Source organism: Heliangelus exortis, chromosome 1 (assembly GCF_036169615.1).
Source record: "Heliangelus exortis chromosome 1, bHelExo1.hap1, whole genome shotgun sequence".
NCBI classification, from domain to species: domain Eukaryota; kingdom Metazoa; phylum Chordata; class Aves; order Apodiformes; family Trochilidae; genus Heliangelus; species Heliangelus exortis.
Genome location: NC_092422.1, coordinates 185047119 through 185074333, shown reverse-complemented (window position 1 = coordinate 185074333; position 27215 = coordinate 185047119). Strand labels below are relative to the sequence as shown.

Sequence of the window (27215 nt, the reverse complement as noted above, 5' to 3'; positions counted from 1 at the left end):
AGGTAGGAAACCTAAAGATAAACTCACTGCTCTGCACCCCCCGCAGTGCTTCATGTTGTGACAAATCTTTATTCTCTGGGCCAGTTAAAGTCTAACGCCACGGTACCTTAAGCGTGATGCATTGTAACCTTCGTCTTTGACAGGCCATTAAAAACTACAACTTGTTCTGGGAGCAGTCAAAGAGGAGGGGAGTGTCCAGGAGAAATCCAGAGCTACTTCTGTAATTAAAACTAAAGAACTTAAGCAAACCAAGGGAAAGTGCCAGCGCAGTTCACTGCATTTGATTTCAGTCATCGTTCGGGTTCAAGCACGGGCTGAAAGCAGTTACCTTGCTACATCTGATTTCTGAGGTTTTCAAAAACTGTTTGAAATAAGCTATTAGCAACATGAGAACAGCAAGACCAGCAGCGCGCAGCTTTTGGGGTATGAAACACCCTGGCCAAAGCCGGGGAGGACCCTTCGCAGAACGGGGTGGGGGAGGTCGTCATCTCCACACGAATGCTACCGGGGAAGTCTGTGATCCCATCGAGCTCTGTGGGGACCAGCGAGCAGCGGGGCCACCGCCTCAGACAGCTGCCTGCTGCCCGCTGCCTCCCGCCGCGTCCGCCCGACACCCAGACCCGGGACACCGCTTCCCGCCTCCCCAGCGGCAGCGCCTGCGCCGACAGCGATGGCGGCGGGCAGCTGGAGGGTGGGAGTCCGAGCGGGGAGGTAGTCGTTTCCCGCTGCTCGCTATACCCTGCAGCCATTACCTCGTAGACGTCGAGGAGGTTGTGGCGGCGGAAGTAATCTCGGAGCTCGGGGTTGGCGGTCCTGAGGGACGACATGGCGGCGCTGGGCCCAGCTGCAGCGGCGGTCGCGTAGCAACGGGCCCGCGGCCTACAACTGCCTGGCCCGAGGTGCCCCCGAGCCCCGCTGCCGCCCTTTTGCCAGCGCCCGGCGCGGCACCCGCAGCCGGTGCCACCCTCGGCCTGTCCCTGCTGCGCGGGCCGCTCCGCACCCGTGTGCACCCCAGACTGCTCCCCCGTCCAGAGGGGCAAGGAATGGTGGAAAGGCTTTCAGAGAGAGGACTGTCTACCATGGCTACCCAGCGTGGTCCCAGAGAGCCCTTCCCAGCCCTTTGCTACCAGGATTTCCTTGACAGTGCTTTGGATCTCCACGTTAGCCTGATGCTTAGCGCTACCCGTGTTCGGTTCTGCCGGTTCCGGCGCACAGCACGGGGAGCAGAACATTTGGCCGGTGTTGAGTAGATTTGATCACGGGTGTACACTCCCCTGACACAGATATTTTAGGCATGTTTTTTTTTATTGCTGTATTTTGTTAAGACTTTAGGATTTTTTAGGGGGCTTGTGTGTGGTCTAATGAATACTTTTGTAAATAGCTCAGTAGCTATAAAAAAGTACGTTTTTATTTTCCTCCCAGATACCTGGAGCAGCCTTCCCAGAGGGGAAGCCTTTCTGGGCCGGCAGTGCAGGTGGTCAGACTGCTTGGGGGCGCGGGTTATTTCTCTTTCATAACACCGCTACCTGGGTTTGCGCTTCGGTGCCCTCCGCGCCAGACACCGCACTGGCGGCTCAGCACACCCCGAAGCCCCTGGGCACGACAGAGCCGGAGGCCCCTGCTCCCGGGGGCCGAGGGAAGCGGGGCCCGGCGCTGAGCCGTGCCGGATGGGGCGGTGGCTTCCGCGGACGGCGGAATGGGGGAGCGGCGCGGGGCGGCGGTGAGAGCGGCGGCGATCGTGCTCGGGGCGGGCGCCTGCTATTGCCTCTGGCGGCTGGCGGCGGGCGGCCGGCGGGGACAGCGGAACCGGGCCGGGGCCGCGGCCGCCCGAAACCCTTCATCAGGTGAGCGGCAGGGCTGGGCAAGGCAAGGTGGGCGATGGCGCCGCGGGGTGGCTGCAGGCCGAGCAGGCGCTGCCGGGCCCCTCGGTACCGGGGAGGCGGTGCGCACCCGCGGTGGGGCCCAGGGCAGTTCCCGCCCCTCCGGGCAGCTGCCGGCCCGTGGCCTCGGGGACGCGTCTGGGGTGTGTCTGAGGGGGTCCCGCCGTACCATGGACGCTGGTACTCGGGAGCGTGTTTTTTTAGATAAGCCTAATTTATTTCTTTAAAGTCCCCTAAAGCGTAAATCCAGTCAGCCTGGTTACTTAATGGGCTGATTTGCTGTTCTGTTTAATTAAAGTTAGTGGTTTCCCCATAATTCAGAGCTAAATAAAGTGTTTAGATGATGATGATGAGAATAAAAAACTATTTCATTTTCCAAGCTAGTTTTGTGGTTATAATAATTGACTTTGACCTCTTCATTTTTTTTTTTTCCAAAGAAAACTATGGTGTTTGCCTGCTGACATGTTGGAAACAAATATGTGGAATTACAAAGGACTGGTTAGCTCCTCAAAAGTCATCTCGAGTCATCTATGACTAATCTAGCAGTCATAGATTGGGTCTTCAGGCTGTTCAGCGAGCTAAATAGTTCTGCCACCAGTCTGGCTGAAAATGGCTTTGATGGCATTTGTGTCATTATTTTTATGAAAGCCAGGTGCTCCCTAATATCATTCTGACTCAGAAGCAGCCTTTCCCCAATTGGCCAGGTGATGCCATTCTTTACATTGTGGCTGTTACTCTGTCATAAAGCCTTAGGGTACAAGCAAAATATCATTATCATAATTTTTGGAAGTAGTAGTCTGTGAGTGAGAAGTTTTATTTTCTTTTCCTGCAGTGTCCAGACAGATTTCCACATTTCATTTCAGGCAACACAAGTGAAAAAATTAACATGTTTGGATATTCCTGTTATTTTGAGGGGACGGTTTGCTGCTCATTAACTAAATAGTAGCATATCCCAAGCTCTTAACAGGTGTTCCTTTTAATTTCTACTTTGAGAAGAGGTAGTCAGAGGACGTGGGAGAAAAGGACAAGTCCTGCTTGTTGTAAAACACAATTTTTTTGCCATGATACGGTGGTTGGATACAATCAAACGTAGAACAAAATGTCCTACAGCTGAGAGCTAAATCAGCTTTGTAAAAAATGTTGTGATAACTATGTGAAATGGCTCAAACTTGGTGTCAAGTATTTAATTTTTAAATAATGACAGACAGCAGTCCGCCAGCACCAACCCATATCATGGATGTGGATGCTCTGCAGAAACTTATTCGTTTGCTCCAGGCAACAGATGATCCATTAATTCAAGAGAAAGCTTTAATCACTCTCAGCAACAGTGCTGCCTTCTCTGTAAATCAAGTAAGTATTGTTCTACAGAAAACAAGAGCATTTCAGTACCAGTCAGTATGCAAGATGAGAGGTGCTGTTTTGCTGAAGAGTGACACAGGACTGTGAGCTAGGATAGCTTGTTCTAAAATCCCTTTTATGTCTATGCTTTAATTTTTACTAACTGAAATAATTTACCAGCCTCACAAAATTCATATAAGCTTAATGTTTGTATGACTTAAAGTCTGTACAGAGTTCTGTATTTTCAAAGTTCTGTAATTATCTATCTTTTTGTTGCTTAATGTTATGTAATGTTAATGGAGGGGTTGAATTGGAGAAGGGTTAAGTACTTTCAGGATCAGGTCTGAAATTTACTGAGATAATTTAAACTAATTTTTTATCTTTATGATGCTGTATACCATTTACATCTGAGCAACTTTCCCACAGTCTAGGTCTCTTAGAATCAATGGGAAATATTATGCAGAAAACCTTTGATCTGGATGCAGCTTCTCTTGCCCTAGTAAAGGTTTAACCTCCAGGGTTCCACCCCTCCCTCCCTCTCCCCCTCCTTCCTTTCCTCTCTCCCTCCCTCTTTTTTTATCTCTTTTTGTATACTTACAACAGTTGTCCATTCTGTAGTCTCAAAACTGCTCTTTCAACATAAATCTCTGAGAACAAAATGTAGCTGAATCTCAAGGCCCACTGGCCCATATTTAATTTTCTTGAAAACAGTGTATGTAATTTTTGTTGATTATTAGAATCTCAGTGAGAAAGATTTTTTAAAAATCAAGTGTAATTTAAAAGACAGGTAAAGTGTTAGAGCTTTCACTCATAAATAAAGCTGTATACTGAAATTCTGTTCTGTTCAGTCACAATTTTTGGTACTATGACCTGACCTGGCTCAACTATTCTATAAACACATTATGCCATAAGTACCTTTAATTCTTTATAATCTAAAACACTTTAAACATGGTTTGCAGGCCAAATTTTAGAAGTAAAGGTGTGGTTCCACTGTCAAATAATTTCAAATAATACACTGGTCTTAAGCAGGACTATTCTCAATTTTTTAAACAGTAGTCTGTTCTGGAAATCTTAATTCACACATTCCATTTGCAATAAAATGGAAACTTTGAGGAAAGACTTCAGCATTTAAGTTTTTAATAATCTTATTAAATTTAATATCTTGTTTTACATTTCAGGATATAATCAGAAATTTGGATGGACTTTCTATTATTGGAGGGATGCTCTCAAATTGTGTTCCCAAAGTTAAAGAAAAAGCACTAAATGCACTTAATAATTTGAGTATGAATATTAAAAATCAGGAAGAGATACAGGTAAGTTCCTGAAAGGAATACAAGTAATTGAGACACAGGAGACAGTACAGGGCTTTAATCATATTTGTTAAATACAAGCCAGGATGACTTGTATTTTGAGGTTAGACATACAAGTCAGCAGATCTGGATGACCTGTGCATCCCAAGGCCAAAAGGATAATTTTAAAATGCACTGCATCACTGGCACTTTCTTTTTTAAATTACAGGAATCTGGGCAGTTTGCATTCAGCTTTCACCAGGTGCTATTAAACAGAGATTGTGCTGGTTTATAGTTTATAGTGAAATTATATGAGGCAAGAGGATTTCCAGACATGTCTAGAACATCAGCAGTGGTTGTTTAATAGATGGTTGCAGACTGAACTTAGCATAACTCCTTAGGGCAAGGGAGAATAAAATAGTTCTTCATCCCCCAAGTTTGTATGAGACCAATTTCTTGGGTGAAACTTTTATCTTAAAAGAGAAGTGTGTAATGACAATGACAAGTCCCACTGGTAAATGGAGTAGATGCTATTTGTGTGAAAGGAGGCAAATGTAGTTTGCAGCATCTTTAGCACTGAGCAACTTTTTTTTTAAGTTGTGCTTGCCAACAGCTAATATTTTTATAGGCATATAGGCAGAAAACAGCTTCTTTGGTAAAGGCAGAGTTGTTTTGTTTTTTTTTTCTTAGCTAGGTCTCCCAAGATTCCTTGTATACTGTTAGAATTAAAACTGGAAAAAGATACTTGCTAATTGTCATCAGTTGTCAACAGTTGTCATCACTGTTCCTGAGGAGTATTCCAGTGAATAGGCCATATGGCTGGAAAAAAGGATTTAATTCCAAGACTTGTGCTTAGCTTGTTCTTAACATTTAAGAAGATGCTAATTGCTACAAGTGATTTTTTAAAATAACTCATTATAGGAAATGTGCCACTTCTGAGGTGGAGTCAAGGCACTTTTTTTGGAGCAATTCATGCTTCAGGAAGGTTAGGGAGTTTAACTCAGTAATAGCTGCTTCTATCATGCCAACATAATACTTTAACATATTCAAAACAAACAAAAAAAGTATTTGTTTCCAAGAACCTTTATCAGGTTATGTATTCAGCCAGCAGTGTTCAAGAAGTATTTACACTACTGTGGCTAGGCCACTAACACTACTTGTGAATAAAAATATCAGCTTGTATCAAAAAAATGTGTTCTCTTTTTATGTCCTTCCCTTTTTCCCCAGGTATATATTACACAGGTTTGTAGGAATGTTGAATCAGCTCCCCTGAACTCTGATCTGCAGCTAGCTGGACTTAGATTGTTGACAAATATGTCTGTTACCAGTGACTACCACCATAAGATGATAAACTCCATTCCCTGCTTTCTTCATTTGCTTTCAGAAGGAAGTGAAAGGACACAGGTACTGGAGAGTGTATTGTTACAAACCATATGTGAATCTGCTTTACTCCTTTTTACTCTGTCAAAGTCAAGTTTAGACTGCTAAGAAAATCCAACACATTAATGACAGCAGATAGTGCAGAAAATTCCTAAAATATGGATCTACTTTACTTTCTTAATGTAAATTCAGAAAAGGGGGATGAAGGAAATCTTGATAGTGGGAGTGTCAGGCCAGAGCTCTTCCAAAGCAGTGCTGTGCTCAGTGCCATTGTCCTAAGCTTTTGCTATAGCAACTCCAGAATTCTCTTCTGCTCAATAAACATTGCTACTGCATCACAGAGCAAGGAGGATCTGCATGTGAAAGGCTGCACTGATGCATGAGTCTCTCTAGAGAAACATGTCAAGCAGTGAAAACCTCAGTTAGGGATTTCTGTTCCCTTATGCTTATTACATCTCTTCCAACCCTAGTGACTGCAGTGAGTAATTGTTCTGATTTGTGAATTGCTGCAACATTGAAATGAAAGCTTCAAATAGGGACCAGATTTGGCAGTTACTCAAGATGTCACAGTACTGTCAATATCAATATACTCAAATGAAAATCAGTTTTCCACAACACAGATTTCCACTAAGCTTTAGAAGACCTGTTTTACTTTAGTACAGGAAGCAGCACTTTGTCTTTTCCTAGTGTTTAGTTAAAAAGATTAGAGTCAGATCTTCCAGGAAGGTAGAGGTCTTCTTGTCTATGCTTCTGATCACACTGTAAACACAGTAATTAACTACACTCTGTATATTCTAAAAATATTCCATATTTTGCCTACTATTTATCTATAAGTCTTGCCTTTCTATAAGTCTTTCATTTGTAAGTCTTTCTATTAAGTCTTTCTATCTACAAGTCTTTCATGTTTAAGTCAAACTGAATTTGCTTCTGTCTATACTTTGTACACGGTGTTAGCGATTCCATAACAGAGGATTTTTCCTTTACCAAAGACTGAAGTGTACACCTCAAGATATTAGTTGACCCATTCTACTTTTTCCTCTGTAAGTCAACACTGACTTTATTGATGTCTGATACTGCTGTATTCACTGTTTTTGGAGCTTGCAATTAACTTCTATGTTCCTCCTGTCAGATTCAAGCTTTGAAAGTACTTGTGAACTTATCTGCAAATCCAGCCATAACAAGATATCTTCTCAGAGCTCAAGTAAGGTTCTTACTGTTTCCTTGTATTTTTAGCATTTATGCATGTGTATACATCTGTGCATACATGAGGAGAATTCTAATTTATTAGAAGTATATATGCAACTTCTGTGATTCTATGAAGTCCAGTACTTGGTCAAAATTAGAAGCAAGGAGTGTGCATTCTTTCACAGGTTAGCTTTCTTCTTGGGTGCAGTGCAATACAGATACTCCACTTGCAGAGGGAAAGTCACAGGGCCTACACACTTATAGACAGTTGGGAATTCTTTCCTTTATACCATTCCAGTTAATCAGTGACAACTTGCAGAAGCCTGTTCTTGCCTTCCCTTTTTACCAAAGGGTAGCACCGTAAACATTTAAATGTAACGTGCAACATAGCCTGGTAAGTTTCAAAACCAAGCCCAAAATGTCATTACCAGACATGCAGTCAGTGTATAGCTTGAAGACCAGGTACAAATGTCTAATACAAGCAGTACTGTAAATAATCCTCCTCAGCAGCTGTTTCTATAGCTAACATACTGTACTGATAACCACATTCCACTGAAATCACATTACTCAAATGCAGCCATAAAACTGTTGTCTCCAAGCACTGTAACTGAGCTTTCCCTGTGCATTTACTCGTGTCTTTGTGAAGAACTTGATCTGACATTTGCTGTCACTGGCCTTGGCTTACAGGTTTTTTTCAGTTGTATCATTTCCTCACATCAAAACAAAGAGTCAGGGACTAGAATGGTGCTGCACCCTCCTCCCCAAATTAAGTTTTTTAGAAAATGCAGTGGCTTTTATTTTTGAGCTATCTGCCATGAGCAAAGCTAGTCTAGAAACTAGCAGCATTTCATTATTAAAACAAGATTAGGGTTGCTAAATATTAAGTTCTCTGTTAAAAGTGTATCCTTGACTTGTTTATCAGATGTTTATCAGACCTGTTTATCAGAATTTTCCCAACAGCCTCATTTTAGAGATCAGGAGTACAAAGCATTTACTAACTTGTGAAGCAAAAGCCAGTCTTTCCTAAAGTTTCTGTGCTGTGGAAGTTTCTGGCATGTTTTCACTGCATACAGAGTTCTGGTATTTCACAGGGTTTCTGGCTTAGCTACAGATATTTTTTCCATTTTTTTTTATGTCCAATTTAGTTACATGTAGTTACTGTTGCTGATTAACTGGATATTATTTCTTGTCTATCCTAGGTGCCATCATTGCTGTTACTTTTTGACAACTGTATAAACAGGGATATTCTGCTTAGAGCCCTGACATTTGCAGCAAACTTGAAAAAGAATGTGAACAATGAAGATGCCACCATGATTCAGGACCAATACAGTGAAGATTCAGTTTTCTTTACACTCTGCAGGGACACTGCCCCATTTGCTCAGAAACTGGCATCTTTGTTGCATCACCCTGATGCAGAAGTGAAGGAGCAAGTTGTGAGAATATTAACACAATAGTAATTTTTTTGACAAGCAGACTGACCTGATGAAAACACGTGACCTTATGAATGCTCTGCTAAAAACTCCCAGCAAGCAAACAAAAAACCAACCAAAAAATTAGTGAATGCTACCATATTACTTACAAACAAAATAGAATGCCATGTATTTAATATAGAGAACATATTATTTTTTTAATGAACGAGATAAAAGCAGTAGCGTAATTAGTACTGAGAAACCACTGTACAGCTGGTACATGTACACAAAGAAGGAGGAATGGTTTAAAACATGAAAACTTTTGTATGTACAGTGAACAAGTCAAATGGATGAGTTCAGCGAATCAAAATATTCTCCATGTCAGAAAGAATTTTTGTTGCCTTAAATATTTACAGCTGTTGAATAAATACCTACTGAATGGTGCATTAAAGATTTAGCAATTAGAGATTAGGGATTTCCATTTTATTCATCTGGTATGTATTAAATGGGTGCAGGCAAATCTTAGAAAATATTAAATATAAACAATATCAAGCTATCAATGGCTTCCTACAAAAATAGTATTTTCAATAAAAACTGCATATTAAAGCTAACCAGCCTATGGTTTTTTTTTCACCTTACCTGCATGGAATGTTCTAAAATTTAGTATATCCATTCCATTTAGCCAAACTGCAGTGCAGTTAACCACAACTGTGCCCAATTTCCATACTGGGAAAAAAAAAAAAAAACAAAACTGAAAAGATTTTATCTTGCTTTAAAATTGCCACTTTAAGGAAAGCACACACATACTCAAAATATTTTATTATGAGACACGGATTATCTGCAACTACACTTCAACCTTCTAATCTTTATAAAAAAGTTTTAACTATTATCTAAACTGTTACCAGATGCTTCACCTTTCTAGGATAACATACCCACTTGCCTCTCAAAGTACTACTCTCTTCTGTCACTCAGTAGATACTTATTTTCAGTAGGTGACTTTGAAATGGCTAGAACTGCAATAAAATTGTGACCTTGAAAATACAACATAACTGCTGTGATCAATACAGGGGTAAAGCTACATGTATCTTATTCATCTACATAGATAGTTTTAACTCATCAGGAACAGAATCAGGGCAGAAACAGAAGCTGGCATGATTCCCAGTCAGAAGCCTGACAGTCCCTGCATTCAACTTCCCTTTCTCCTTCCTACTGCTCCAAAAGCACTGTTCATTTTGTAATAAGCAAGTTACAGTACAATCAATTAATGACTGGACACTTTTTGTTGCTTTAGTTTTTTATCTGCTTTTGTATTTAGCAACAGAAAACGAAGGATAGGTCAGACCCTAAGAATTTACCAATGCCACCTTCCTCTCTTGGGAGGAACTTAGACTGATCTGTTCTAGATATATCAGACATATGAATGTTCCTTAAACTTAGCAGCAATATCTCAGTGTCTCTCTCTGTTCTGCAACATAAAAAGGTTTTATACTATCACTTTTGGGTAATTAAAGTTGATTTCTTACCCTTTCCTTTGATAGCAAAAGGGAACAATGATCACACTAAAAATAGATGACAACATGCTAGTGTTGTCTCTGTCTTCTCTTTCTTGTCTAGAAAGACCTATTTTTAAATTCCTTCTTCGTAAAATAATGCTGTTGAGAAGTTCTGAAACCATGCAAGACTCTCCCAGGCATCTTCACCAAAGTGTGCTGTTTTATGATCCCCCACCCTACACCCAAGATGGAATCTTATCAGCATCTTATCAGCACCAAACAAAGCGTAACAGTCACTGTTCTGCATACAAATGTGGTGGATGAATAGCTCCAAAACACAACAACCCATCACTGACATTTGGTCTGGGATCCTTGTAAGTCAGTACTTCTCTGCTATATGGCTGCTTATTTAGGTATTCCGTATTTTACTTTAATTCTTTCTTTCTAAAGTACAGATTTTTACAGCATAGTCTACTGATTATTTTGAAAACTGGAAGAAAAGAAAACTTCAATTTTAACCACGTCCATCAAAGTATTCAAAACAAAGTACAGCAGCTTTGGCTCCTCCATTATGAACATGTAATATACATTATATCATCCAAAATGTTACTGAAGCTGTTCTGTAAATATAAGGCCAAATGGAGACTTCAGCTGAAATACTTTCCCAAAATCGAGACTGAATGACATGAGAGTAGTTTTAAACCAGTTTTGAATAAATTCTGGTGAATACATCTCGACCATACTAGAATTATCTTTTCAAACCAAGAAATCTTGATGTTTTGTCAGATGTGAATCTCACCAAATGAACATAAGCCACTTTTTCTTACATGTAAGTGTAATAATCCTCTGTTGTAGAACCCTTCTTCAGCATGAACTTGGTCTAACTGATCCTTCCTCCTTGTGCTGTTCTTTGTTGCTATTAAGATCTATAAAACTTCGAGGACTTCCTGGTACAAATTTTTAAAAGGTAAATGTCAACAGAACACTCTGCAGTTTGCTCCTGGCACTAAATCCCATTTACTGGTTTTAATTAGTTGCTAGTCATGTCTTTAAATTGCAGTGAAATAATGTGTTATTTTTTCAATTTATCTTCATGGGATATGAACATAATATATAATGCACAGCAAGAGCAAAAAAAAAATTACCCATATTCCATAGATATGAACAAATAACGAGCAAAAAAGTTTGCCAATGAATTATGACAGAATAACAACCCTTTTAATTGGCAACAACAGGTTTTAATTCTGCAATTTAGCATGGCAATTTGATACAGAGACATTTAGCTAAGTTTTACAATAGCAAACAATGCTGTAATCTCTCATTCAACTTTAAAATTATAGGGAAGCTGTAAGAAAAAATACCACAGCCCTTGCTTAAGACTTTTCACTTAAAAAAACATACTTAGCAATAGGCTGAGTCAATGCAAAGACAAGCACCATTAAGGGATTCTTTCATTCATGTACTGCATTTGCAAAGAAAGTTATTTTAGATACATTCAGACCTAACTTAAAAACACTGACAAAACAACAAAAGTGTGCAGACAACCTGGCCAGCAGTAAGTTTTACACCTTGATGATACAATATTAAATCTCTCTTTAAAAGGCACGTTTCATTAGGTCATTTTAAAATTCAGCTTTTGTGGTTCATCAATATATGAAAATGTGGAAGTACTTCGTAAAATAAATATTTTACTGTGCCTGTGCTCTAACAACACAGCTGTATTGGAAGACTCCACCCCACAAAACATACAGTGAAGCTGTCAAGGTACAGAGCCTAACCTGAAGATTAATGACTAACAAGGGGAAGATGGTGATCTAACAATGCCTAAGTCAGCCATTAATTCTAAGAGTATGCCCTGCACTGGGGTTATTATTGCTGTTACAGCTAAGATTAAGAGTTTTAAAAAAGAAAATGAGTAATTTATCAGTGGTGAACGTAAGAGTTGAAACTGAAGTTATTCCCAGACAGTATCTTATGTATTAACAACCAGTTTTTAAACCACCTCTCAAAACTTATAAACACTATAACTAGTAAAATTTATTATGAAAGTGGTATGCAAGTTTTAGTTCCGACTGTCATCTAAAAATCCAGTTCACTCCAAAAGAAAAAACTACCTTGTAAGTACATTATATTAATACGTGTAACATTAATTGCTAGTTCAAATCAAGCTTACAAGGAGCTGCAACTGTCATTATTCAAGCCCATCATTTGTACTCAAGTCCCGTGATTCTCCATGGTTTAAGACAAAGAAGTCTTCCTTTTTTAAGCCGTATCTTTCAAGAGCTTCATTCAGTTTAATTGGGGGATCCAAATAATACTGAAAAAATAAGCATATAAGGAAAAATATAGCATTGCAGTACTTGGGGGAAACAATAGCACTTCTGGACCTTATCAAAAGCACGCTTTACATTTTTCAAAATATCTAAAAAGGAGAATTATAATATCTGTCAAATTAAAATGTTTGGTTTCATTTTGTTTTCAAATGGTAAGAACACTGATGAACAGTTGTAGAGCAACTAGCAAGGCACAATCTAGCATCCAAAATGCAGTTTTCTTCAGTGTATTGAACTATGTCCCTTTGAGGCAGACATAGGGCAGGAGGAGGAAGGATTGGCCTTCTCTCATTCCATGAAACCAAGTCCTCAGCTTTGCTGTTTAACAGCTACTGCTATTTCAGGGAGGTCCCCCTGAAGTTATTTCATTATATTGGCTGTATTTCAGAAAAGGCATCATCAGGGAGAAACCAACCATTTGTGTGTGCTTCTGCAGACATGGTAGCATTTGTACTGTGGGCTCTAGCAACACAGCTTATTGGAAGTATCGTGGACAGAAAATGTTATACACAAGTTAAACAGAACTTGGTATCCCAGACAAACTTAAGTGACAGCATCAGGACTGAATTATAAGCTGAAGTGGTGTAAATAATGCAAAGACAAAGTTGAACAAGAGGTACCAGACACAGGGTATGAAAGGAGATGTAGACACTACCCTTTCACAGCATTTTTAGTCACTGTGAAGGTACCTGCATAACCTTATCTAAAACTGGGGACTTGGTCATGGCACATTAAAAAATTATTTTAAAAATCAGTAATTCAGAATATTCTTGCTGATAGTTAACTATAAATCTAATATGAAAATACTCTTCAATGTATTTACTAGACATGATTAATAACTACTGTATTGACCAATAAGCACACAATTCTTACTGTCTCCAAGTGATGCACTGCTGTTTTTACTTTTTTTGTTACGTACATGTCCCCACATTTCAAGTTCCTCATCTTTCAGATATCAGAAATCCTCCACGTTTCACTCTGTACTTTCAAATTAATCTTAACCACAGAAATATTTTATGTACTTGATTATGAAAAGCTAAGCATTGTTTTTAAGTGCAGTACATACAGTAACAACTTTTCACTCATTCTAAGTTTACTTTATACATTTACAGATACATAGGTTAAACTGCATGAGCAAAGCTTCATTAATGACTGCATGCTCAGGGAATCTGGACTCATATATAGTGTTGAAATTTACCTCGTTTGCTAAAGCAAAGGTTCCCCAATGAATCGCTACAGACTTCTTTGCTTGAACATCAATATGGATTCTTACTGCTTCTTCAGGATCCACATGCTGGTATTTCATAAACCACCTACCAAAACACAAAGTAGATTTTTTCATCACCTAATTCAACAGATGTCAACACAGGAAGCACTCAAAATCAACAAACTGAAATATAATAACATAGCCACAAATCAGCTGCTCACGTATTTCAGTCCCTTTTTCAAGTGTATTTTTCTTATCTATATTTTAATAGTATAGAGACATATTACTGGTGTCTTGAGGCATTAAGGCCATAGATTTAAATCCATCTCTGAAAAAACTTCACCAAAAAGTGTGTGCTTCAGAAGATACCCTAAGGGAGCAGTGGCAAGGCAGGAGAGAACCTGGCAATTGTTGAAAGATTGAAAGGTTGAAAGATACCATATTTTTACCACGTTATTCTGATCCCTCTCTTCCCTTCTCAGCCTATATATGCTCCTTTTCCAGCATTATATCAGCGTTATCATCTAAAAGTTTAGATAGCTGGTTGCAAGTAGAATACAATTGCCTAAACAAACAGATCTTTCACTCTCTATAAAGCATTCATCTTTATCTCCAAATGATTTGCAAAATTATGATATAATGATAATGATTTAAATCCTTAAAACGGAAGCAGAAGAAAAACATAGCAAATTGCATGCATCTAAACTGGTTGTATTAGTTGATGCAATTTCAGAAAAAAGCCACAAAGTAATTTCAGATTTCTACTCAACAGTTTGCATGGAAGAAAGTCAGCTGATTCATCCTTGCTATGCTTAAGACTGAAGAAAAAACTCTTCAAGAACACCACAAATACACAGGCAAGAATCCAGGACATTGCAGTTTCTTCTTCCAATTGCCTGCTTTCTTATTTGTCATTCAGCAATGTCCTTTTGCCTCAGCAACTTCCTTCTTTTACCTCTATATTCTATTGCATATTCTTAATAAAGTATACCTACAGTTTTCACTTCTGGGTGTATTTTTTGTCATCAATATATCATTTAATTTATGTATTTTGATCAAACTTTGATATTCATACCTAGGCTCATAAGCTCCAATGGGAATGGCTGCAAGATCAAAAGGCCCAAACCTTTTACCTATCTGTTCAAAAGCAACACAATATCCAGTATCTCCTGAAAAGAAAAACCTATTCCAAGGTCCTAAGACAGACCAGCTGCCCCAAAGAACCTTGTTATCATCTGTCGCAGTCCTTTTGCACCAATGTTGAGAAGGGGTAAAGACAAAAGTTACTGCATCGTGACCGGGGACGCAGTTCTCTTCCCACCAGTCCAGCTCAATCACATTCTCACAACCACATCTCTGCATCCAGTCCAAGAGCCCCAGAGGCACAAACCAGCGCAGCTCACTCCCAAACCGTTCATTTAAACTCGTGACAGTGTTGTAGTCCAAGTGGTCATAATGGTTGTGGCTGATCATGACTGCATCTATTTTGGGGAGCTGCTCGACTGTGCACGGAGGTCCTCGGAAGCGCTTGGGACCCATCAGCTGGGTGGGGGATGCACGCTGGCTGAAGATTGGGTCAGTAAGAAATGTGAGTTCATCCATTTCCACCATAACTGAGGCATGTCCCAACCATGTGACTCTCATGCCAGTTCCTGTCTTCCCAGCAAGTTCTGGCTTTTGAACAAAGTAAGGTTTTAACACTGGAAGCTCTTTATCGAGTTCCTAGGGAAAAATAAAAAAAAAAAAAAAAAAAAGAGAGAGAACACAATATACATTTCAGAATGTGCTTGGCTGTGGAACAAAAACTGATTACACTCAATGCTTGTGTTTTGTTTATCTTTTTAGACAACCAGAGAACTGCAACACAAACCAGATGCCTTTTTAATGACCCTTTTCCCAGCTGCTTCCTCCTAATTTCATCTTAGGTTTTTTGTAACATTTTCACTTCTGTCAAGGGGCAGAAGAGAGAGCTCAGGAACATGCCATCAGGCTAGGAGACCTCCCAATAGAGAAAGCCTGAAAGCACTGCAGTGAAAGCATTGCTTTGCAATCAGTTGACTTTCCAACCTGGAAAAAGAATGTGTATGTGTATATATATATATATGTATATGTATACACAGACACACATGCACTGCAATGAATGCTCAAGTTCAGCTTGCACAACTGAATAGTGCATCCTCCAAGTCCTAGCACAAATAAGTCACAAACATACAGGTGAAAGAGACTCCCATGCTACCAACAGGAGTCTACAAAAGCTCTGTTCTATTAGCCTCTAACAGACCTTCTTTCTCCCCATTACATACAAAAGCAGAACATAGAGGTTAGCTTAATTTCTCTAATGCTAATTTTTAAAATTCTCCTTTCCCATCCTGCCAAGAATTCAATGAACATTTGTACAACACAAATTAAAACTCAGATCTCATTTTTAAGATGGAGCTTAGAGCACCTAGCTATGTTTCTCATTGTGTTTTATTGAAGTCTTCAACGTAATTAAAGTTTAAGTATTACTGAATAAATCACTCTGCTGATCTCCCTGAGTGTTTCAGATGCAGTCTCATGAAGGGCTTCAACCTAAAGCCATACTCCTCTTTCTAATAAAGTTAGGGAAATCTTCCCTCACCTTCTCTCTTGTTCCAGCATGAATACTTAAGCAGTCCTCACTCAAGTCTGATGGGCCAGGGAACTGATCCAGCTGAAAATTAATCCAGATGAGCGAGCTTGCAGCTTGATGGGCTTCCAAATGTGACACTATGTGTAGCCTCAAGAATGCTACAGCTGGCTCAAAGGAGGCCATGGCTCTATGGTAACTACTGAAAGTCATTGCCCAACTGCTGCACGTTCTCTCATTTGGAACAGGAGTTACATTCTTCATTGCAGGTTGGTTGAAATACTTACACAAAAGTTTTACTTGTAATAAATAAGTTCTCCTACTAAAAAAACCTATCAAACAAAAAGTCCTCTTGGAGTTCCTGACCATCTCCAGCTCCACATCCATGTGACTATGGCTCTTCTAAAAAGTTCTGGTTTCAACTCCTCATATCACTTGAGAAGAATTTTCACGTGTTAGGCAGCTTCTGCAGACTCCTGACACTCCTCTCCCTGGTAATCCCAGATGTTCCAGCACTTCTGGTTCCCAGCCAAGTTCTCTCTCTCATGGTTGTTCCTCTCATTCTCTGGGTCTAGGACATTAAATGACCACTACCAGTGAGCAGATACAGAGCTGACCTCCCACCCCCTTACAAGCTCAGCTAATGCTGGAACAGTTTAGGAGTCTAGAATTTCCTTTGCTAAAACAGTCCTGACAGCTTCAGGGAACTTACTTTCTCCACAATATTTTATTGATTTGCAGGGCATATGTTGGGAAAAAGCAAATACACATATCTCCACCTCCCTGCACTTCTACTGTAAATAATAAAATATTCATGAAATTGCTTTTTTCTGAGAGCTAATGTGAAGAGATGTCTACTGAAAAAGTTTCATTTCTGTTTCCAGGAACAAGACATAGATAACCTTCAATAAAGCTGAATATAAGGTCATGACAAGAAATCATGTCATTCATACAATAATATCTCTTATCTATTTCATTTTAAGTACATAGGAATGAAATTGACAGCAAAAATTTAAACCACGCAGGGTGTTATACAGTGACACTTCAATTAAAAAAAAAAAAAAAAAAAAAGAAGAAAAAAATAGAGTGGAAGATCCACAAAGCTAACATAATACTAAACACTCAAACTAGGACAACCCAAATTACATGTGGTTAAGTCAACAAATCAGATTATATAAACCAAATTCATCTCAGATATGGAATTTAATTATTCTCATAATGCAATTTAGGTCAGTAAGTACATTGTTTATGGAAAATATTCTTTTTAAGGAGCTATTTTTACAGGTAGAATACAATTTATTCTGAGAACTCTGAATTAATCTATTTTTGCTAACGTTTGACACAGATTAGCTATAAAAACTATCATGCAATATTAAGAAACAATAAAACTGGATGAAGAACTGGCTAACTGGCAGATGTGAACAATGAGTTCTCAACTGAGCCTCAAACATATTGTACTAGCTTTGGCTGGGTAGAGTTAATTTTCTTTCTAGAAGGGGCTATGTTGTCCCTGCCCATTTAGGAGGGGCTGGAACTACATGATCTTTAAGGTCCCTTTCAACTCAAACCATTCTATGATTCTATGTTTTGTACTTGTGCTAAAACAGTGTTGATAATGTACTGGTGTTGTAGCTATTGCTGAACAGTGCTTAGAGAACATCAAAGCCACTAGGATGGGGGTGCTGGAGAAGCTGGGACAGGGGCACAGCTGGGACAACTGACCCCAACTCACCAGAGGGATTATCCTACACCATAAAATGTCATGCTCAGCAATAAAAGCTGGGGGAAGAAGCAGCAAGGGAGAGACATTCAGAGTTATGGCATCTGTTTTTCCAAGTGAGCATTATGTGAGCATTATGATGGAGCCCTGCTTCCTTGGAGATGGTGGAACACCTGCCTGCTGATGGGAAGGAGTGAACTGATTGCAATGTTCCAGTAATTAAAGGTAACCTACAAAAAAGATGGAGACTCCCTATTTACAAGGAGTCACATGGATAAGACAAGGGGCAATGGGCACAAGTTGCTTCTGGCAAGACTCTGAACATAAAAGGAAAATTTTTCACTATGAGGACAGTCAGACATTGGAAAGGTCTCCCAGGGGAAGTGGTGGCTTCCCTGACTTTGGAAAGTTTTAAGTCTCAGCTTGACAGGATGCTGAGACATATCATATAAACAATAATATTAGAAGGGGTGGACCTGATGATCCTTGAGGTACCTTGAAACCTGACATTCTATGGTTTCTTTACTTTGCTTGTACAGTCAGCTTTTGCTTTTCCTATTAAAACTGTTTATCTTGACATATGAATTTTTGCACTTTTGTCCTTCCAATGCTCTCTGCCATCCCACTTAGGGAGAAGTGAGTGAATGGCTGGGTGCAGCTTAGCTGCCTGCCAGCATAAGAACTGGCTCTGGTGAGACTGCACCTTGAGCACCGTGTTCAGTTCTGGGCCCCTCACTACATGAAAAACGTTGAGTTGGTGGAGTTCAGAGAAGGGAACCAAGCTGCTGAAGGGTCTGGAGAAAAAGTGTTACAAGGAGAGGCCGATGGAATCGGCAGTTTGGTTTGGAGAAGAGGAGGCTGAGGAGACCTTATTGCTCTCTAAAGCTATCTGAGAGAAGGTTGTAGGGAGGTGGATGCTGGCCTCTTCTCAAGTAAATAATGATAGGACTAGAGGAAATGGCCTGAAGTTACACCAGGGGAGGTTTTGACTAGATACAAGGAAGAATTTCTTTACTGAGCAAGTAGTCAAGCATTGGAACAGGCTGCCCAGGGAGGTGGTGGAGTTACCAACCCTGGAGGTATTTAAAAACCATGTAGATGAGGCACTTCAGGACATGCTTTAGTGAGCATGGTGATAGAGATGTAGATATTTTACTTTTTTATTTATTTATTTTTATATGGGGGATGTTGATGGTTGGACACAGTGAACTTAGAGGTCTTTTCTAACCATGACAATTCTTTAATTCTGTGATTTGCACTGTCAGAGGCTTTACAGGGGTGTCACTAGCTATAAAGTAATAGCAAGCTATAAAGTATTTCAAATAGTTCATATTTAAAGGCAGAACTAGTCACTATAAAAAGCATTTGTAAAAGACACACTGACAAGAAGACTGATAAATAAAGAGCAGCACAGTTTAAACAACTGACCTGTTTAAATTAAATTATGTAAACAAAAGTTCCAGACACACCAAGAACATTAAGGGAGCGTAGCTTGGAAAGCATGAGATCTACAGTATGAGATCTACAGGGTTGTGACACACAGGCCTCTGATCCAAATCAATGATTCCTCAGAGGATAAGATCAGAAATTAGGCATTTTGTTGAGCTACCATAGAAAATCCCAAAGGGAAATAGCTAAAGAAATCAATTCTATCAATTCTCTGTGCGTGCATTTTATTTTAGGGCTTATCTTTTTTCTTAATATTTTACAAAAGTTTGCTAAAATCCCTAGAATAACCTTTTAAAGCAATAAGAACTCATTACTCAGCTCATAAGATTTCAAACTTCAGCACAAGTTCTATTGGCAGTATACTACTTAAAACTCATACAAAAGGATAAAACAACATAATGAATGAAACACATAATCTTTTGGTACTTTCATCCTGCTATAGTACAGCTTGTTCTCTTTCAGACTGACCAGAAGCATTCTAATACTACAAAAAATATAACAGATCTTTGAAATACAGCATAAATGTCAAATCAGCTACCCACAGAAGCAAAATGTGTCTAATACTGTCCTATCTTCATCCCTGGAGTAACACAAGTATTTCTCCTGCTGTGCCCCTTCCTCCTCCTATGCTGTTCTTTCCTTCCTAATGCAAAGCAAGCAGAAACACATGACAGATTTTGGTAAAACCAGCTAATTAGCTTAGGATTTTTGGCACTTAGAGGATACTGGTTTTTACAGAAATGAGAACAATCTAAGTTGTTGATCCAACAACATATAAATAAATCCAACACTGAAAAAAAGTTATTAATACAGCCTGTAATGAAAATACAAGAAATCTATGCATTCTGGATAATGACACAGGCTTGTTGTGAAGGCATGATTATAATACATATAGCTTTTACACACTGAAGTACAGATCCTGGATAATATGCTTTTTTTTTTTTTTACATATGCAAAGCACTTGGTTCACATAAAGTGAACCTGCCCAGCAGAGCAAGGTGTCACTAGGCACACTCAATGTGGAAATTAAAGCAGGAGTCTGCTCAAAGCACTTGCTATCTAGCAATGCTAAATAAAGTATGGAGCCCTTAGTCTGAATTTTAAACAAGCTCAGAAATGCTTTACTGATCAATTTAGGTGTGGAACAAACATAGCTGGAACCAGCATCAAAACATCTGAGGACTCCAGAAATGCATTTCATTGATCCCTATCTAGGTTTTTCTATCTCTGAGTTACTTCACTGAATAATCGTAGGCACTTAATTGAAAGACTTCATATGCAAAACAATAGTCTGAAATTAATCCAAATCAGTGAGACATCTTTATGACTGGTACAGTGAAGATTTCTTCGTAATCATCCTTTATTGAAGGGATAATCTGTAAATTAAAGGGGAGTGCAGCAGTTCTCCAATGCCACCAGAGAGCTGTATGTTCTGCACTCTGTGGTACATCTTAACACTGCCTTATAGGTATTTCAGTCACTTACCAGGTTTTTGAATGGTGCTGGCAAGATCCAAAGCCTGCTGTGCACATATGGAATAGGGCAGTTGGAAATGCCCAGACATGAATTTCACATAAATGTGGCCAAAATATTATATGCAGAACAATGCCTAGAAAGCTGGGCACACTAAAGGGTTACATGGTAAAGATGATGTATAGAATCAAGACACCAAATTTAAAATATTAAATTGCTGGAAGAGATCCCAAGACTGACATAAGTTTGTTGTGCTTTCTGAAGTAAAATTATTGTTATTATAGAACAATTACAGACAAAATTATTGTCTCCCTTAAACATTTTCTATGCCACACATGGAAACAAATCCCCAAACCTCTGACCATCATGTGTTACTAAATAACACAGCTTTCCTGTCCATGAAGTCAATCAAATTCCTTCCTTCACAGGTAATTCACATATGATAAAAATAAAGAGTATAAGCTCTTTGCTAAATACTGAGTTTATAGCTTAAGCATGCCTCCTTGGATGTTTAAAAGCATTATTGACTCTTGTTTGTTCAAAAACCTGTTTGTTCACCCTTCAGCTCAGCTTTTCCAAAGTGCAGACAACCCATTAGAAACTACACTGAGAAATAATCCTCACAAAAATAACCTGTGGCTTTCCAGTATTCATCACTCTTCGTGGAAAAGAAGCTTCTCTCGGAAGTTGCTTTCCCCACTTCCTTCTTTATATACAACATCTGACAAAACAGTACACCATGAACAGATAATGATCTTTCACAGTAAAGTGACAATAAACCCTTAGTATTTCAGTAGAAATACAGCAGTAATACAGGTTTTAATGTAAATAATTTTTTTCTCCTGGTGTACCAAAAATATAAATTTGCAAATGCTTCCATAAGTAAATGACAGCAAGTATTTATTATATTTTAATGAAAAAGATGTAATGCATGTAGTAAATAGCAGCCTGAGGAAAGGGGAAGGCAATTTTTAAAAACTAGATATACCACAGCTATTTCATGCAGTATGAATTATGTTAGTAGCACACTTCCTAAGGCAATACCTATTAAAAAGGCAAGAGTGTAACTGTAGTTTATGAGCTAGGGGGGCACTTTTGTTGTTTTTGTAAATATAAACAGAGCTGGATAAATCAAAGGGGGTGGACAAATAGAAAGGAGAGAATAAATAAAAGAGGCAGGAAGCATTAACCCATCTTTTGAGAAGAGTAAAGCAATAATAAAACCAGAAAAACAAGACTTAGAAAAGTCTCCAAAAGATGATTAAGGAAGTATTAGTTAGAATCTGTCCTATTTTATTAGTGAGAACAGAAATAAAAGTAGTCTAAATTAAGAGCAGAAAACATACAAGTATTTACCTGTTTTGAGCATGGCACATTGCTGTTATTTTTTTCCATGAGGGACCATTTTAAAATATTTGGCAGAGTTGGTGATTTCCACGTTGGCCACGGGTTGACAAATTTCCCATCTTTCCCTCTCTTTGATTTAGTTACATCCTCTTCTAACCTGTAGTCCAGCCTGAAGCTTTTCCTGGAGGTCCTGGAAGAATCACTGCCCCTGGAACCTCGACCCGAATTCTGACGTTTCCTCACTGCTTCTTTAGGGTACTGGTTACAGGCAGTCAAGGGCTGCTCTTCATGCATTTTTTTATCCATATCTGTTGGAGAAGAACTGAAATAAATTTTGAATTAATCAATCTTTTCTTGGACAAACAGCAACATCCGTAAGATTGAATGTTTTCACACACACTGGAAAGAAGCCTGCTTTCTCATTTTACCACCTACTGTACTTTTCTCTCAACAGAATATACTTTAAAACAGTTGCTATTACACAAAAGACTTCAAAAACATGCTGTGGCAAGTAGACATGAGATCTCTTTGTAGTTCAGGTGGAATTTTACTCCCTGGTATGCACAGCTTCAGATACTAACATTATTATCTACCAACTCCAAGAGAGAGGGGGAAGGGTTCCCTAATTTACATTTGGGAAGAATAGGAAGTTCCTCCTGCAACTTATGACATTTAGTGCCTCATGTAATACAATCCTGAAAACCTGTCCAAGAGACACTGCAACTGTCCTGTACCTTAGGATTTGCCTACACAGTGATTTTGGTTTGTACTAAGAGCAGCAACCTCATGTAGCATTAATAGTACATTACTTCTACTGACAAGATGCACAGATAAGCACAAAAGTCAGAACACAAAAGACATTTGGTCCTATTTCCTATCTGGTCCAAAATGAAGGAAGAGTTTATTGTAATAATAGTAAAAGTAACTGCTTCAAATACAATTTGGATTCACATTTCATTGAACTGACTACTGAAAGGCCACAGAAAATTGGAATATCAAAAAAAAAAAAAAAAAAAATCATGGCTGCAATGTCTGTTCTTAATTCCACTGTGGAATTTTTAAAAGTGAGAAAATAGCTGAGAGAAGATTATTCCTAAAGATCACAATTCTGAGGCATTCTGGGGTAGAAAAAGCAAATTTCCTTATTTTATAAGTTGGTGAAACAATTCACTGCACAGAATCATTGGAGCTGGAAGGGATGTCTAGAGATCATCTAATCCACTACCCCTGCTAAAACAGAACTACTTAGAGCACAGTTGAAGAGAAATTATTCACCTTCTATACTTACTTCAAGATTTAAGTTGAAAATACACTGTTCTGACAGTTTTGGTTCGTTTGCTTGTTTGTTGTTTTGTTTTTTTGTTTGTTTTTTTTTAAAAAAGTTGCTATTCTAAAGAGTGAACAAGTTTCTGGTACTTATAAACTCCACCTGATAAGAACAGGAAGATGAACAGTAATGAACAGACTGCATGATATATTGCTTAGGTGCAGAAATAATTTTTAATAGCAAATTGTGAAGTCCTCTGGAAAACCCTCTACCACAGGTTTTAACCTATCTATTGTTATCATTAGCTCACATATATTTAAAACTTTAGCTATACTCACATGAGAAGCATTGGGTTGATGCATCAAAGACAGTCTGCTCAAATATTTTCAAAGAACAGTACCAAATTTAGACCAGTTTTCTTAGCAATTCTATAACTCACTGTGCCTCTCATAAGCTCATAATTCCAGGGAAAAAGAAATATATTGTTATTGTGACATAAGAGGTAAGGTTTTATGCACACATAAGATGTTATCAAATTGAACCCAAACGCATTTACTGGCGATGCTCTAACTTCAAATGCAAATCCTATCCTTGCTATTTTAGCAGTGACTGAGTACTAAAAAGAAAGTGTGGTATCAGCTGCAAAGACGTGACAGCTGATAAATATCATGAAATATTCTTAGCCATTATTTTGACACACACTAGACATAAAATATTAACACATCAAAATTCACTTCTGATAAAGAAATAAGAACAACTTTCAGGAAACACTGCTGATATTTTTTTTTTCATAAATAGTAACCTTGGTCATAATCTCCATTTATATATTTTCTATTTAGCAATAATATACCATCTCTGCATGAAAAATTCAGTTTATCTGTCAACACTCCTAAGCTTTATCTCAATTCCACTAATCATTTACTGGGATCACCCTTCAATTTATCTGCCACCCAACTTGCCCTATACCTCTTTAAACAGAAATAAATTGCCACAAAAAGGCAGACAGAATATCCAAAAAATTGTAATGGATATTTTAACTGTTACTGTTGGGGTTTTTTCAGCATTCCTCAAAGAGCATTTTCAATGCCAAGTCAGCTTATTAATTCAGCAAAGCATGCAGACACAGCATAAAACATCTACTCTTCTAGAAAGCATCATGAAAGCAAATCACAAAGGTTTAATCAGATAGGTACTTAATTCAAGGAAATTCTTCTGTTAAAATCTCAGATGTCTGATTTTTAAATATATATAACTACTGTAATTATTGTTCCTACATGACATTTTATATTAGAGACCGGAGTGCCTAAGGTTTTATTTTTAAGCTTCTGTTTATCTATCCAGTCATCTCTAAAATAGGTGAATTCTACTTTTGCTTAAATTTTCATATAAATCTTTGATCTTGTTCTGAAAGTATAAACCTCTAGGGGAAGCCAGGATCAGCTACACTGATTAAACGAAGACAATGCCAAAGCATTTAAGGCACTGCAGGTATCTGTCTGCCAACATATTTTCCACATGATGCACATACATTACTTCATTAGTATTCCATAAGCAACTGAAGGGAGAAAAGACCTCAGTGCTCACGTAATACTTTAAACTCTTTTACATGTGTAAGAAAGGGACACATTTACAATGAACTGATGAAGTATTCCTGAGGAACTGTAGATTCCTCTGAAGTATCAATCTTGCCAGTTCATTTCCCTTTAATTTCAAGTGGTAAAATACATACTACAATATTCATGGAAAGTAGTAAAAGAAATTTAATATCTGTTATTAAAAAAAAAAAAAAGTAGATGATAATTCCTGAAAGCCATCAGTCATTAGCTTAAAATAAAAGTCAAACAGTTACCAGTCCAAAGAGATTCTTACCCTTTTGCAAAAGAGAGGCACTACATACAAGGAAAACTGACAGTATTATTTTAAATAGTAGAAAATACCCAGAAAATACCCAGTCAGAAGAGAGCTGATTTTTCATCCACCTTTCCTGAATTCTTCCCCAAGAAAAATTACAGTTTGGCACTTGAGCAATAAATTTAAGCCCTGAACTGCCAGCCAGATTATGAGCAATATAGACACCAAAATCAAAGTGGAGCTGTGTTCACTAACGAGGGGTAGTGGGAGGGAGTCACATCCTTGGTGAATATTTGGTATTGTAATGTTTCACAAGAAAACTTCTGGTTTCTACTCTTTTGAAAATAGTGGAAACTATTCTACTTAAAAGCATTAAATTGCTTCTTAATGAGGTGACTTAGTCCCAGATAAGGACAAGTGGATTGCCACCATTTGCAAGAGGGGCTCAGGGCAAGACACAATTCTGTCACCCCCTCCATGCTCAGAAATGCTTTACTCTTTCAACTGAATTTAGAAGAAGAACTGGACCAAGACTTATAAACTACTGAAGGAGACCATTAGTCATGCCAAATACACAAAGCCAGAAGGTAATTTAGACTGAACATCACTGCTGTCTAATGAATAGGATGAAGTCTCATAAGAATCAAAATGCAGAACTTATATAACTGGTTTTCCAGCACCAAATACTACTAAGGGACCCCTAGTAATCCACAAAGCCAGAGAGAAGTTCTAGACCAGACAGGAAAACCCATGTCTACCTCCCAATAAACAGGCTCACATCTTTAAACAGCTTGGGAAGGAGAAAAATAGTCTTTAGGACAACAGTTTTGGGGTCAGTTGTTTATTTTAGCATTGCTTATATAACCAAATACATTTTTTTACTTCAAGTCTTTTGCTTATTTAGGAAAACAAAAGCTTAGTTAAACACTTTTAATACTTTGTCTTCCTGTTCCAAAAGAAGCTTTGAAACAGGAGACATTAATATTACAAGAAGCACTCTGTCATTAACATTTTTCTTCTTAAATTCTCTTTTTATGCACTGCAAAGCTTCAAGCAAAATTATTTTAACTTTATTTGAAGAATAAATGCATCAACATAAAATTTATTGTCTTTGCCTTTTCAACCCAATCTCCTCTAACATTCACTACTCCACAGCTGAAATTAATGTAGTTGCATACAGCCATGCACAGACATGCTACTAACCATGAAGTCTGCCAGCAATGATTTATCCTTATTTTCTAGATAGAAATGTGTTCCTTATTTAACAAATTCATAAGCCAGAAAGAAAAGCCAGTTAAAGAAAATGTTATTATGAAAATATGTTTTACTGGAACCCAACAACAACCACGAAACTTCACACTTAACTTGCAAACATTCCATAGCTTTCCAAATATCCTTATTTCCCTCTGTTTTTGAAGCAAAAAGTTTGGTTCATTTTTAAGTGCTGCCTCTCTCTCTAGACTACACAGTGCACCACACATCACCTAAAAGGGACAGCACACAACTCCTAGCAAACTCATTTGGTTTGTGCTTCATCATGCCACTGGAGCCTTATCAAAGCAAGAGTCTGAGCTTTCTGCAAGCCATATGCTGCTACAAAGCTCAGTTTTCTTTCAACATACACACTTTTTGATATAGCAAAAAGCACACTTTTTCGCTTGAAACTGGGGAAGGAAAAAAAAAAAAGGATTTTAAAAGGTAAGGTACTTGCAAACTGTACGGAGCATACAGGTAATTTTTTGAAAAAGCCTGCTGCATGCTCAACTATCAAACAACTGCCAGCTAAATGTTGGCTATGCCTTTATTTTTTTAAATTATCTGGTTTAATTAATAAAAAGTTCTAGACAGGAAAATTCTGAACGCATTTCAACTTTTATGGTGCAGTACTTCAGGCTGTTCATCATACCACCATAGCCCTAAAAAGCAAGAATCTGAGCTTTGTGCAAACTAATGACTGGAAAGTTTTCTTTCATTATACATATTTTT

General features: G+C 38.4%; 3 protein-coding genes across 8 annotated transcripts in view; 1 reads left to right on the top strand and 2 right to left on the bottom strand.

Annotated features, from left to right (window-relative positions):
• The window catches only part of FBXL13 (F-box and leucine rich repeat protein 13), a 71720-nt gene extending 70309 nt beyond the window's left edge, over positions 1 to 1411 (bottom strand). For 2 of the 3 annotated variants that reach the window (XM_071733998.1, XM_071733999.1), the window contains exon 1: positions 753 to 833. In XM_071733998.1, coding sequence (XP_071590099.1) covers positions 753 to 827 — 75 coding nt within the window. In that variant the 5' untranslated portion in view covers positions 828 to 833. Of the gene's footprint in view, positions 1 to 752; positions 834 to 1403 lie in introns of those variants that run through there. The other variant, XM_071734000.1, reaches the window with a different exon arrangement.
• On the top strand, positions 164 to 14517 carry ARMC10 (armadillo repeat containing 10). Of its 2 annotated transcripts, XM_071734025.1 has the most exons (7): positions 164 to 423; positions 1423 to 1844; positions 3085 to 3230; positions 4397 to 4531; positions 5735 to 5911; positions 7017 to 7088; positions 8272 to 14517. In XM_071734025.1, the coding sequence occupies exons 2-7, from the start codon at positions 1697 to 1699 to the stop codon at positions 8524 to 8526; spliced, it is 933 nt and encodes a 310-aa protein (XP_071590126.1). In that variant the 5' UTR covers positions 164 to 423; positions 1423 to 1696; the 3' UTR covers positions 8527 to 14517. The 2 variants fall into 2 exon arrangements, with proteins under 2 accessions (XP_071590126.1, XP_071590127.1); XM_071734026.1 differs by lacking the exon at positions 164 to 423 and having other exon boundaries at positions 1253 to 1844.
• NAPEPLD (N-acyl phosphatidylethanolamine phospholipase D) overlaps positions 11191 to 27215 on the bottom strand; it is a 31440-nt gene continuing 15415 nt past the window's right edge. For all 3 annotated transcript variants that reach the window (XM_071734020.1, XM_071734019.1, XM_071734022.1), the window contains exons 2-5: positions 22121 to 22433; positions 14590 to 15236; positions 13506 to 13620; positions 11191 to 12291 (exon numbers count right to left, since the gene is read on the bottom strand). In XM_071734020.1, coding sequence (XP_071590121.1) covers positions 12166 to 12291; positions 13506 to 13620; positions 14590 to 15236; positions 22121 to 22433 — 1201 coding nt within the window. In that variant the 3' untranslated portion in view covers positions 11191 to 12165. The remainder of the gene's footprint in view (positions 12292 to 13505; positions 13621 to 14589; positions 15237 to 22120; positions 22434 to 27215) is intronic.